Below are 14,028 nucleotides of genomic sequence, written 5' to 3'. Positions count from 1 at the left end.
CCAAGCAGACGGTGCAATGAAGCTAAAGGCAGATCTGCCGATCTCAGAATGAACTTTTGGAGCCTGGAGCATAAGCCAGTTGCTAGAACGGGTTTTATGAGCTCCAGCGGACCAGGCTAACATGGAGGAGATGTAAGAAGGAAGCATCCCAATAAGAGCCTTGTAAATAAACGTGTGTATGCAGGTCACGTCTCTCTGAGAGCAATGAACACCCAACCTCACTGTAAAGGATGCAGTGTTGAGTGTTACAGGCATCACCAGTAATGAACCTAAGTGCAGAGAGGAAAACTGCATCCAGGGGTTTTAAAGTTGCAGCCGAAGCATGCCTATAAAAGATATCACCATAATCCAACACTGATGAAAAAGTTGCTTTGACCAGGGTTTTTCTACAATGCAGAGGAAAGTATGATTTATTTCTAAAGAAAAGCCAATCTTTTGACGAAGTTTACTTACCAAATTAGAATCATGAGTTGTTTTTTTCCAACAGTTTATTTATATTTCAAAGACAAGCAGACACAAAGCACAAACACAAAACAGAACATTACATTACAAAACAATACATGTGTACAACACAAAGACATTTTGCCAGAGTACAATTTAGCTTGCATCAATATAATCATGAGTTTTAAATGTAATCTTTTCATCGATCCAAATGCCGTTGGTTCAGTGCAGTTTATCATGGCTTAGCACACTAAACTCTGATCTTGCTCCTCCAGACTTGCTCGTTGTGAGGGGAAATCTGCCTCTTTTAAGAGATCCAGATCATTTGGCTCCGTTGGATCATTTGGCTCCCAAACAGTTCTTCATGTGGTCACAGTGTGGCTTTTTAAATGTGGATTAAATAACGGTGAAGGATTGAGGAAAGGAAACCGGCATTCAAACAGGAGCTATCTACTGTGGTGAACATAGTAGAGACGTTTGATAGCACAGGCTTATTCAAGAAAGGCCCATCATCACTCAGTCGCTAACCCCACAAAGTTTATTCGGTTGATGGTGCATTACGATTTGAATTAAAAGTCTGTTTGTGGAAAAACAAGTTTGTTTTCAATTAAAGGGGCTAATCTAGCCTCTTAGCTCAGCACAAGACTCCTCTAGACCTGGGTTTCCTAAAGCTTTCAGCCTGTCACCCCTAAAATAACAGTGCCAGAGACCCGGGACCCCTCTGTCCCTGGAGGTGGCTAAAGCATACAAAACATAAAAAACATCATGGAGAAATTGAGCTTTGTTCACAGGACTTTCATTTAAGCACAAATCTCACTCAATATGTATGGTTTTATTTTAAATGAATTTACTTTAAGGATATTTCCAGCAATAATGGATAAATTATAACACTTTTAATCATTTATATTTCTCTTTGTTTAATTTGGAAAGTGTCCCGCAACCCCCCAGGGAACCCTTTTTTGGAACCACTGTTAGAGACTCTTGTCTCCCTTCATTTGGCTAGACAATGCTAGATGATAGGAGGTCTGTGGGACTGAGTATTTGTGATATTGATCATCCCCATGTCTGATAAGTGCTGGTAAATATAATTTGTAGAGTGTAAGGATCAAATTCAATGTATGTAGAAATTTTCTGCTGATAGTTGCAGCAAAGAGATCCATTTAGAATTGTTAACTTTCCGTTTTCATTCGTTCCACAACTTCCCGACCTCTAACAGACACTCGGGATCACATGATTACAAAAAGCCAAACAAGGTGAATAATGAAGTTTGGTGGAGTTTAAGAGTCTAATGCTCTTTATCCATCTTTTGTCCCTCTGTGTGCTTTGTGTCAGCTCCATGCATCCTGCTGATTCACTTTTGCTAAATAGGCTTTGTGCTTTCAAGGCTGCAATCTACATTATTTTTTTAGAAAATCATGGTATTTAGGCTCAAGGCCTACTCTGAGGAAAGAGAAGAGAGAGACAGAGAGAGAGAAGGACAGCAGAAAGGGAGAGTTTATTTTAGTCATTTTAACAGCTGCTTCTGTTTAATTCAAGCCCTGCTAGACCTTTAGCAGGCTTAGAGTTGTCAGGGATAATTTGCAAAGTTTATCATGTCACTGTGAATTTCCATAAGTGGCAGCTAATGACAAAACTGTGTGCACCAAGACAGTGAGGTCTTGACAGATGCAAAATGTCAACTGCACTGCCACATTTTAGAAGGTTTGTACTTTTCAGTCTGTTAATTAAAGTTTTCTCTGCATTGTCAGGATGTGCCGAGCTGTTATATGCAACCAAAGGAGCAGCAGTATTGACTGAAATAGAAGCTAACTGTCTCACAACGTGGTATAAATTTCAAATACAGCTACTAGTACAGTAAATGTGACACTGTAATTAATTCATCTATCACAGCATTTCTAAGCTTTGTAGCCTGCAAAAGCACAAGGACTTACATTATTAAACCACATAATGACTACAGAGAGAGAAATGTTAAGGCTGGAAATTAATCTACCTTATGCTGATGCTACTTTAAAGATGTATTTGAGGTCTGTCTTGTGACAACGCAGCCCTGGTTTCAGAGCTTGTGACTGTGGTTAAACATGATGGTTTATAGCAGTTAACACTTACAGAAATAGCTGAATATGAGCAATAGGTCAAGGCTGTGGTTTGCCCTGAGGTTATACAGTCCTCTGTGCTCAAGATTATCTACCCTGTGTGCCTCATGTCATAAAACAGCTTACATGTCATTCCTGCAGCTTTTCTCAGCTTTAGCTCGTCCTGTACCAAACCCCACCCTGGTTCACTTACATTACACAAGGTCTGGATCCCAATTTTAATGTTATTTTGATGATAGAAGCAGTTTCACCCGAGTCCCTGGCAAAAACTGCAGCCAATTAATTGGTTTAAAATAGGACAAGGATATAAAACATACATTTTCTGTTGGGTGCCACTCGGATATGGAGTAAAAAGATAGTTGGCAACAAAGACTGCAAGGCTTATGTACTGTACCAGTAAGTGTATATTATGATACATGTTCATGCTAGATTCAGGGCATATGGTCCGTCCTCTGTACAGAATTATGCATACACTGCACATTGTGCTTCTTATTACAAAATATTTGTCATGAACAAAGACAGCTTATTTATCCCAGAGGCAACATCATGCCAAGCCTGTGTGTGTACACCATGACACGACTTATGACCAATCCCTCTCCTCTCCTCGCCTCTCTGCTCCTACAGTCTTTACTAGAACAATCCGCAGCAATATATGGTCGTCCTGACTCAAGTGTTACAATTATTGAACTGCTGGTGCCAAATAAAGATATTATCGTAAAAAAAAAAAAAAATAGCGCTCTAAACAGATTTTTCCTGCCAATCTTACTATCTTGAATGAGGATAACATGAACAAAAATAATCCAGAGATAACAGCAGCATAAAAGAGGAGGAGGTTAACAGTGGGAAAATGTTGGGTAGTGGTGAAAAGATGTTAAAGGATGAAGCTTGATGAGAGTAGGATATGCTTTTAAAGGAAAATCACTATTCAAGGATATTATTCAAAGAAAAGAAAATGTTCTCCATTTACTAATATTCACAAAATAACAGTAAATTATTATTTGACATGAAAAAACAGTAATTGTTTAAGAATGCAATCTATAGCTCATATTTGTGGCTTTTTATCAGCTAATTAAATGTATATAAATACACAAAAGCAAATTTAAATCAAATATGTATTTGTGTTTAAATTGCAAAATAATTTTAGATCAAAGAAATCTATGAGCTCAAGCCAGATAACTATTTATCAGAAACTTGACAGTAAATTTAATCTGTAAATGATTTCTAACGTTGAGAGCTAATGCTGCTAATGCTAACAGCACAGCTATTGAGCATGACAACATACCTTCTACTTCAACCCTGATAGAATCAACCTGTGAGCTAAATGTGGGATTGATCCGGCACCTTTGGGTGAGATGTGGCATGGCACAACATATGTGGGCCAAATGGTAACCACATATGCTTTACCATACCTTCAAACATGGAGGGAGTTTCTCCTCTGGAAAACTTGTGTGGTTGAAGCACTTGGCCCAAATATTAGTTGTGACATTTGGTCCACATATGATTTTTAAGTGGTATTCGTGATATGGCAGAACATATGAGGGCCAAGTCAGAACCACGTGTTTTGCCGCACCTTCAATGGACACAAAATCTGACTTCTCCCCTCCTAGATTTGTTTTCTACTGTAAGGACGATTAGTGACTGAGGCTCAGCAGTGAAGCAAAAACACAGAAAAATGCAGTCCCAGTGATTTTATTTCATTTTTCATTTTTCTGAGCACAACACAATGCCTCCAGTCTCCTCTTCTATGGCAATGTACCAAGAGGCAATGATTTAAGTCTTTAAACCAATCAACTCTCAGAAGCAAAGTTCAGCTAAATAAGCTAACAACATCAGCGACAATAACACAACTTATCTTAGTAAAGTTCATTAATAGCTTTTAAGAAGAACATTTCCTTTGATAGTAAATAAACACCCCTCTCTCTTCCACATCAAGTGCCTTCCACCCAGTACGCCCCTACATAAGCCAGTGGCATGCTCTGCTCTGATTGGCTGTTCCTGGTTGTTAAAATGGAGTGTATCGTCTTGTATTGTATGGTATTTTCTTGTATTGTTTCTTCTTTTATCTTATGGCAGAGGTGTCAAAACTATGACCTAGGGGCCAAATGCGGCCCGTGGGCCATTTCTGATTGGCCAGCTTCAAATTCTAAATGTTAGATGCAATATGGCTCACATTTGAACATAACGCTTGGTTTCAGTACAAGGCAGGGTACCATATTAATTCTGTAAACAAACATTTTGACAAGAAGAATTTATTGATTGCATTTTTGTGACTGAATGAAGACAGCACTGTAGATGGAAAACATATTGGCAACCAAAAATAAACCAGTGTTTTTATTTATAATGCCCTGATGTGTTACAAAGGCCAATAGCAGTACTGATGGTGTTTCAGGGGCAGAACCAGTAATAGCCAGGGCCGACCAGGGCCATTTGTCCATTTAAGCATACACAATCACTAAGCATATCTGAACCATCTTAACATTGGTTTTACTAACTGTATTATCCTCAAAGTGAGGCATGTGAAAGGGGCCCCACCATCGTTATATATTTTTGTATTTGGCCCTTGATGGAAAAAGTCTGGACACCCCCGTCTTATGGTATCTTCTTGTATCCATTGTATTCTGTCTTATCTTCTTGTATTGTATAGTATCCTCCTGAATCGTATCTTCTTGTACTGTATTCTCTTGTATTGTATTTTATCTTCTTGTATTATATCAAATCTTCTTATTTCATATCTCATCTTATCTTTTTGTATGGTATCTTCTTGTATCTTACTGTCTTGTATCCTATTGTATCTTCTTGAATCATATATCTTCTTGTGTTGTATCTTGTTGTATTGTATTGTAACCCTTTTAAATTGAATTGTATTGCATATGTTCTTGTATTGTATCCCATTGTATCTTCTTGTGGCCTATGGTATGTTATGGTGTTATCGTATTGTTTCATATTGTTTTGCATAGTGACTTACCATGCTTCAGTCCTCTCCTCTCCTCTCCTCTTCCTCCCTCTCCTCTCCTCTCCTCTGAGTCCAATCAATGAAGACTGCCCAGCCATCTCTGTCTGTTTTTTCAGTCTGTGGTAATTACCTGACCATCCTGTCACTTCACATCTATTTAGTGGAGATAGACCTGAGCTAGACGGCCATGGTGGGAGATAATGTGTGACCACTTTGGCTTATCTCTCATCCAGCATACATACATTACCAATATGAAGTTTGGCTGGTTTTATCTAATATTTATGGTTTATTTAAGAGTTACTTGCAGACATGTGGTACAGACTGATACGAATGATACTCTACCGGTTATTTAGGACCAGAGAACCATAGAGGAAGTCGCTTTCAGAAGACAAATGTAATATTCAGGGACTGCACTGATGTATTCACACAAAATCTGATAGCAATGTAAAGACAGAAAACTAAAGGAAGGGAAAGCAGAGTGAAATGGCTTTCAGAATTATTTGCTTACCTGACAGTTCTTACAGGATGTCGATAACATGAGAGATTCAGCAGTGACAGGAGTACTAAAAACTATAGATTATTGATATTTCTCCAGTGAAGCCACATGAAAATCTCATTTTTGATTTCTCGGAGGGATTTTTTCACGTATACAGCATAACTGGCTTTGGCTTTGTCTGTTTTTGTGATGTAAGAGAGACGAGGGGATATGAGATGAGAGATAGAGGCAGATATTATCTGGGTTATCTGGCCAGGTAAAGAGAACAAGGTTGTGTAACTCTGGCTGCTAATACTCTTGACCTTTACGTTTTTTACTCTAATGCATCCTAATAGGCCGATGAATCCCAGTACGTCTCTTCTCCTACAAACACATGCATGCATTATGTTCTCCCCTCCCTACACATGCGTGTGTAAACACCAGGTTGTGCAGGAGATAAAGGCTTTCATATTCTCTAACAACAAAAGCTCAGGTGTACACTTAGCTCAGCTTGTTGAGAGAGTGCGATCAAACCTGAAAATATTAAATAGATTTCAAAAACACTGCATATGGTCTTTAAAGATTTAAAACCATTTATACAGTACAGTTTTCTTTTTTTTCTAATGTAGCCACACATCACCTGAAATTACCTTTAGCTGTTTTTTCCAACATTAAAGAACTTCTGATTTATCGCTCACTTTTCTCATTTACTGATTTTTTCTGTGACTTAAGTTTCTTTATGTGTCTGCTTGTTTTCAGAGGTGGCACGCACCATGCAAAAGAATGACCGGTCCGGGGACGACAGTCAGCGAGAGAGTGTATGTAATTATCCTTTTATTTCTTTTGTTTTACAACCTTCTCTTTTTAAATAACTACATCTTGACTGTGCTCATACTTTCTTCTCACGATCAAACCATTCTTATGTTTAACATCATCATGCATATTGATATGCAAGTTTTTCAGATAATATGTTAATGCTAAGCACTTATGTTGTGCCTTTCCAGTCTTTTGACCACTGATGGCACTTAGAATGCCATTTACTGAATTCTTTTACACATTTCTACACTGATGGTTGAGGCTGTAGAGATCTTCTCAATTGTGGCTAATGTTAGCAGAACTAACACCAACAGCCTGCAGTCCTCCTTGCACAGTGTTTGTGCATTACTTCGGTTTAATACTTAAATGCCAGTTAAACAGCCTACATACCACTGAGTTACCTAGTAGTGTAGGTGTGGAAAATGTGATCCCATTCGCATCTCTCCTGCACAAAACTTTCAAATGAAGTTTCTCTGCTCTTTCTTTCAGTCCGCTGACTCTCCATCTGTATAAGGTCTTATTCGGTGTACTCCGGTTTATACAAATATTCTCTTGTATCCACAGTGAACGGCACATCATCATCACTCGGGTTGAAATCGCTTGTATTATCTTTGTTTTAGCTTGCTGTGTTGTTATTAGAAGCCAGCAGAACCACACAGCTGATCAGAGTATCAGTGCGCTGCAGAAGGAGACAAAATGCCAAAAGCTGCATTGTAAGTTAGTGCCTGACACAGAGGAGGTTTTTGGGAAAAATAAATCGCTTTGTATGTTTTTGACACAGCGTACAGGCGAGTCAACATATTTTCCTGGCCTATTTTTATGTAAAACTTGTTAAACTATGCAGATTAAATGATCCCATCTGTAGCCACTATGCGCCGGATCTCTCTTAGCTTGTAATTACCACTGGAGCAACTTTCACAGAAATCACTGGGGGCTAATGCCTCTACTATTGCCAAGTACTTCATACAACCCAACTTCAAAAATCCCCAAATATCCCTTGAAGGTGCCCTCTCCATGGAGAGTCAAGTACTTTTAGGTCAAATAATTATAGGCTCAATTTTATACTAACCTCATCTTTTCATTTTGTTTCACATCTCCTTCACTGCCCATCCCCCAGCTACTCTACCACCATTGCATGCTGTATCTGTGCTCTCACATGATGTTGTCAGAGATGTGTGCAGGCTGTCTGTCACCCACCACTATCCATCTGGATTAAATAGACAGGTTCCTGGAAATCCTGACAACAACAAGAGGGGTCAGAGCTGCTGTGTTTAACCAGAGATGGAGCTCAGATAGAGCAGCAGCAGATGACACTGTGAGACTGATCCTCCCATGCATGAATAAGATATTCAATCATACTCTACGCCTGTTGACCTTGAGTGAAAGTTCAACCGTGGGGCCACTGAGCGAGTCTTTCAAACGAGCTGACATCAGAGAGAAAATAGAGTTAGCATGCAGATGGGAAAAAATCTCAGACTCTTGGAGGAGCATCATCTAAAATATAAATGACAGATTTAAGAGAAAATCTTCCTTCTCTGCTGTTGGTGTGCTGCATGGTCCACATTTCTTGTGATTCATAGTGAATGTTCAGACAGAGCTGTCATCATGAGCTTCACACTCTGGTGCAGATTTTCCCCTTAAATATCTTTTTTGTTTCAGTGTTTATAGAAATCATATAACTATCTGTGTTAAGTTCAAATGCAATAGCTGTACCTCCATACTGTGTTACAAACTATAATTATAACACTTTGTCTAAAACAGGGCTAAAGCTGATGAACTGTTTTTGTTTTTTTTGGGAAACAAAATCCAAAGGTATGATTGCCTGCAAGATGAGCAGCTCATACTGATGAACAACATAACATTAAAAACAAACACCATTTATTCCCACAGGCACAATATTAAAAAGAGCTGCATGAATACAAACGGTTATTAAAGAAACAACAGCAGTGGAAACAAATAACCTTTAAAAATGGAATAAAATCACTACTAATGGATTCAAACCTGATTGATGATTTAACATTTTCTCCCCCGGAGGATGTAATAAATTTCAAAACTACACATCGGTACATTTTTGAAACATATGCTGAGGAAAAGGGTTTTATTTTTCTACTTTTGTTGGTGTGGGAAAAAGACTTGACATGAAGACAAAGCATGGCAGGTGGGTGGAGAGAGGAGAAAAGGGAAAACGGTTGGACATTAGGCGAGGACAGGTGAGGGGAGTGGAGAGGAGTAGATGGTGTGGTGAAGACCTGAGTTGACTGTAAAAGAAACAAGCTGAGAGCAGCAGAGATGTTCCCTCCTCAGCCTGAAGGGCGGACCGAGGTAGAGCAGGGACACAAGCTGCAGCACTGATGAATACGTTTCCACCGGGGCTCTCGGGGGCTGTCCAATCAGGCAGAGCCATCGATGAATAGTCATGAGTCACCTTTTCAGCATCACCATGGTTACGCAGATGTGACTCTGGCCCTGTGAATGTGATGAGGGAATAGAAATGGGCCAAACAGTACTCCGTCTCCTTCCCGCGCACATCTTGATCACCAATTAGAGCCCAGCAGGGAGGTGTCCAGGCCATGTGCTTGGACCCCATCAGCTTAGAGGATATGGGGAGGCTGTTTAAGAGAAATGCACAGAAAAAAAAAGAGATATGGTGAAGATAATATCAGGGATTCAACATGAAGAGCATTTAAATCAGCTTGAATTGTTCTCTGACTTAAAATTAATCAGCAGTAAAACACTCAGCAGGTGAGAGCTGAGTGGAAAAGCTGAAAGGGTATGACAAGATATTAAATAAAAGAGCGAGCAAATTACACTGAACAGGATCAGAGGAGAGCAACATTATCACAGGAGCAGAAAAGTGACTGAAGGATGAGCAGGATGGGAGACAGCTGCCGGAGATCAAATAAAGAAAATGGACAGGGCTAATGGGATAAAGAGCTCAGACAGCATGTCATGATTTACACAATTCCCCAATCTCCTTCGTTAACACTTGGTCAACAACACTTTAAAGAGTGATTTTGTAATGGCCAACTCCCAGGGAATATCCCCCACTTTTAGCACTATTTAGAATCCCCCTCAGGATTTCACACAATTTGAAATTTTCAAGGCCACTTTTGATGCAGTATTAGTAATAACAGCTTTTAAACTGAGATGAAACCATTTACTTACACTTTAAGTTGTATTTCTCAACAACCACCTTATTGTTTTGATTTATACACTAGGAATGGGTGCATTGCCCATAGAACGTATTCATCCACTTGAATCTTTGACCCTTTAATGATTTTATAAATCAATTTCAAATTTAAAACAGACTTCTACAAAGTAATTCCAATTAAATGTAATTTAAATAAGTGACTAAATAAATATCCACCCCCTTCAAGTCAGCATTTAGTAGATGCACCTTTGGCTGTAATCGCAGCACTGAGTCTGAGTTGATAGGTCTCAATCATGCTTGCACATTGGGACACTGCATTTTACTCCTCTTGGAAAAAATTGCTCAAGCTGTGCCAGATTGCGCAGGGATCTGGCTTGAACCTTGTCCTCTTAAAGTCCAGCCACAAATTCTCTATTTTGTTGTGGTCTGTGCTTTGAGTCAGTCACTTTGTTGTCTTTAAACCATTTCTGTGTAGCTTTAGTTGTTTGCTTTAGGCCATTGTTTTGCTGGAAAAGAAATCTTCCCCCATGCCGTAGTTCTCTTGCAGACTGAAAAAGATTGTCCTCTGGGATTTGCCAATATTTTGCTGCATTCATTTTAACTCCTTAACAAGCTTTCCATTGCTGAGAAGCATCCCCACGGCATAATGCTGCCACCACGGTTCTTCATCAGGATGACCTGATCTAGGCGGTTTTACACATGTGCCAAAGTCCTTACATTTCTTGATGATGGATTGCTCTAAGTTGCTTGGAGTGTTCTTTCATCTTTATGGCGTAATGGTGACCTAATAATGATTAACGTGTGAGTGGACCTCCCAGACACAAGTGTTTTTATACTCCATTCACTGAAGATGCATTCATTGTACTCAGTTGATACCCATTTCACTAATTGTATGACAACTAGCACCGACTGGCTAAACCTCTGTTGAATTAGGTCAGTCACTTCAAAGTGGGTGAATATTTATGCAGACTCTTATTTTAAATGACATATTTTAATCAATTGACATTACTTTATAGAAATATGTTTTCTCTTTGATGTTAAAGAGTTTTTTATGTATTTCTTTATGTCAAAAAGGCCAAATGATATTGACAATGATTGATTTATAAAATCAACAAAAGGATAAAACATCCAAACAGGTGAATGCTTTTTGTAGGAACTATAGATAAGTAGATAGTTAGATGAGTTTTTTATGAGTGATAGGAAATTAATTATGAAGAACCCACCAATTTACACCCAGTGTAAGAAATGCTTCAAAAACTTAACTGATCATATTTAAAGGATGGATAAGAGTTCAATGATTAACTAGATCCAAGCTAATCGCTACACTGGTCACCAATGCTTACAGGCTTGCAGCCACTCCAGTTAAACCCCACCCCTCTCTCTCCTCAAATGATGCTGACTGGGTGGTCCATTCTCTCTGAGGACAATCATTTCAGATTGAAGCTTTTTGAGTCTGATTTATCTGATAACAGACATAGAATCTGGACCCCTTCACCCTGTAACTCTTACAAACTCATACCAAAGCAGACTGGCAAGAATGAAAACATGTTTCACATTGTGAAAAGCTTTTAGCATTGATTTTATTCTTTAATTCATACAGAAACATGGTCCAGCTCTTGTAAAACTGATGCTATGCTAAAACTACATCCAACATAATCATTGCACTGTTGGCAGCCATTGAAAACAGCTTAGAGTACAACTTAACCCCGCCCAGCTACTGCCTCGTTCTCCTCCAATGACACTGATTGGTCCAAACGGTTTTTGGTGCGGCACAAACGTTGTGGATTGGAGCTTTTCAGCTTGGATTTGCCTGATGACAGATATGGGTGTCTGGCAAACCCATCTGCTTTGCAAGGTTAGAAGTATGTACATTTGATCATTAAAATCATGGTTGGAAGGTTTTGTGGATTTGGGTTGGCTTGAATTGCAGGATGCATACTTAACAACATCACTGTGCACTGTATATTTGTTGCACTTGTGTTGAAGCAGTACTCTGTATGAGCTGATACTGAAGTCTGACTGTTGGTTTCAGTAAAAATATAGTTGTGAAGAATATAAAAAAGACAGACACAGTTTATTTGAAACATTTTTTGCCGTGTAATATATAATTTTATTTCAGCTTTAAGGGGCTGTGAGCTCTTTTATTGTTCTTTAATAAACTTAGATAGTATTTCCTTCAAATGAAGCTTTTACTGCTTTATAAACAGCTCTGTCATTGTTCCAATAAACCTGATAATTGCAGTCTTCTTATCACAGATTTGACGGACCCAGTGCAAACAATGTTAATTGTTTTTGAGCCACTGCTTATCGTCCTTCTTATTTATTTATGAGAGAGTGGAGCAGTCTACTGCATATTTCAAACATGTAATTAAATTAACTGGCAGCTCCTCCCAATGAGAGCATTTTTGGGCACTCAGGAAAATTATAAGTGTTTTTTTTCTCTAAGCCTGCCAAACCTGACCAGGGGAAAATTTGTGTTATAAATGTAATCCCTGTGTGCTTGTCAGGTTCTGTCTGCCTGTTCTGTAGCTTAATATTTATTTATTTTGCTACACCTGGTGCAAGGAAACATTACAACCCGCTCAGCGTTCTCATTTCACAGCCTGTTGACTGCGTTGAGAGTGTGATTAATCTTGCATAAGGTGTTTGGCAGCGTTGATGTGGGGCTGATGCGTGGGGAAGAGTGTGTGAACTCTGTCTGGGAAGGTTGGGATTGAGGATTCGTGAGGTGATGAATTTGCCACTGTGTTACTGTCATAGTTTACCAGGAAGTGTTTCTCTCTCACTTTCTTATTACAAAACAATCCGGACACTAATGCTTTCTTCACAGCTGCTTAAGTGCGTGTAAATCCATGATAATGCAAGAGGGCTGTGCTTTATCTCTCTATATGACAGCACAGTGACCTTGACCCTGTGATAGGATAAGGGAAATACAAGATATGTCTTAAGTTATCAGCCATCTATTATGATCTCATATTTCTGACACCCTTCCCTGTAGGTCTGCAGGAGTTCCATGCAATTCCATTTTATTTCATGGCACACAGAGTAATGCATCACAGGGACATGCCTGAAGCAGAAGAAGACTATGGGTCTTGTTCCTTCCAGACATTTCTTCTCTTGCTTGCCAGCATACTCAAGGGGGACTCTTTGAAACAAATTGATACATCTTCCTCACCTCCAATATGACACTTTACTGCACCACAGTTTCTTTCTTATCACCTCTCCTGCTGGTTTTCTTGCCCTTAATCTTTTCTCACATCTCATTTGTCTCACTTTTGCTGCTGAGATAAAAAGGAAACACAAAGATATGTGCCGCTGTAGTATCCTTTGTGTATATTTTTCTTCGAAAACATACTATTCTCTTTTATTCTGAAAAATTGGACTCCATCTGCAACCTAGTTTGAAGCAACTTTCTTTTGCACTGCAACGTCACATCAGGAAGAAGATAACATGTTTATTTAAATTGCTCCCCCCAGGGGCTGAGGAAGATATGAACAGAAATGCCAGACACAATGACTGGATACATAAACATGGGGGAAAACATCATGGCTTCATGCATGCCGTGAATGTCTAAGAATAGAAATGTAATTTGCATATAGCAGAAGACGCAGATATCTGGCAGAAGAGGGGAGGTGTTTGATTCCCACCAGCTGAAGAAAAAATAATGAGGAGGAGGGCTTGAATCCAACTGCGAAAGCACTGTATATTTTACAGTAATTGATAATAAATCTGAGGTATGTTAGTTAATGGAGAACTAAGACCTTTGAAGGGCTATATGGTTTGTCACTATTTTCAAGTACAAAACGTTTTCTATCAGTGATGGAAAACTAACCTGACACAGATTGACTGTTTCACATATTCATTTCATGGTATATATTTCACATCCATCTGGGCAACGGTCCATAGAGGGTATGCTTGTGGCCACAGCCACTGAGAGGCAGACGGAGCATACTAGTGATAGAGCGCAGTAGGAAGCAAGAACTAAATGGCTTTATGACAGCTGAAATGTACCGTCATTTTGATAATTACATCTCGATGATGTTCTCCCCAGGCAGAGGGTCTTCAGCATCCAGAGGTGCTTGGAACCCACATGCTCTGA

At 39.2% G+C, this 14,028-nt stretch overlaps 1 protein-coding gene across 2 annotated transcripts in view; it reads left to right on the top strand.

Moving 5' to 3' along the window:
* pde4d (phosphodiesterase 4D, cAMP-specific) overlaps positions 1 to 14,028 on the top strand; it is a 386,351-nt gene that overhangs the window by 35,749 nt on the left and 336,574 nt on the right. For both annotated transcript variants that reach the window (XM_041787609.1, XM_041787610.1), the window contains exon 2: positions 6,722 to 6,780. In XM_041787609.1, coding sequence (XP_041643543.1) covers positions 6,736 to 6,780 — 45 coding nt within the window. In that variant the 5' untranslated portion in view covers positions 6,722 to 6,735. The remainder of the gene's footprint in view (positions 1 to 6,721; positions 6,781 to 14,028) is intronic.

This window comes from Cheilinus undulatus, linkage group 5, assembly GCF_018320785.1.
Source record: "Cheilinus undulatus linkage group 5, ASM1832078v1, whole genome shotgun sequence".
NCBI lineage: Eukaryota > Metazoa > Chordata > Actinopteri > Labriformes > Labridae > Cheilinus > Cheilinus undulatus.
The sequence above is the reverse complement of the archived record's forward strand: the minus strand, read 5'-3'. Positions and strand labels throughout refer to the sequence as shown.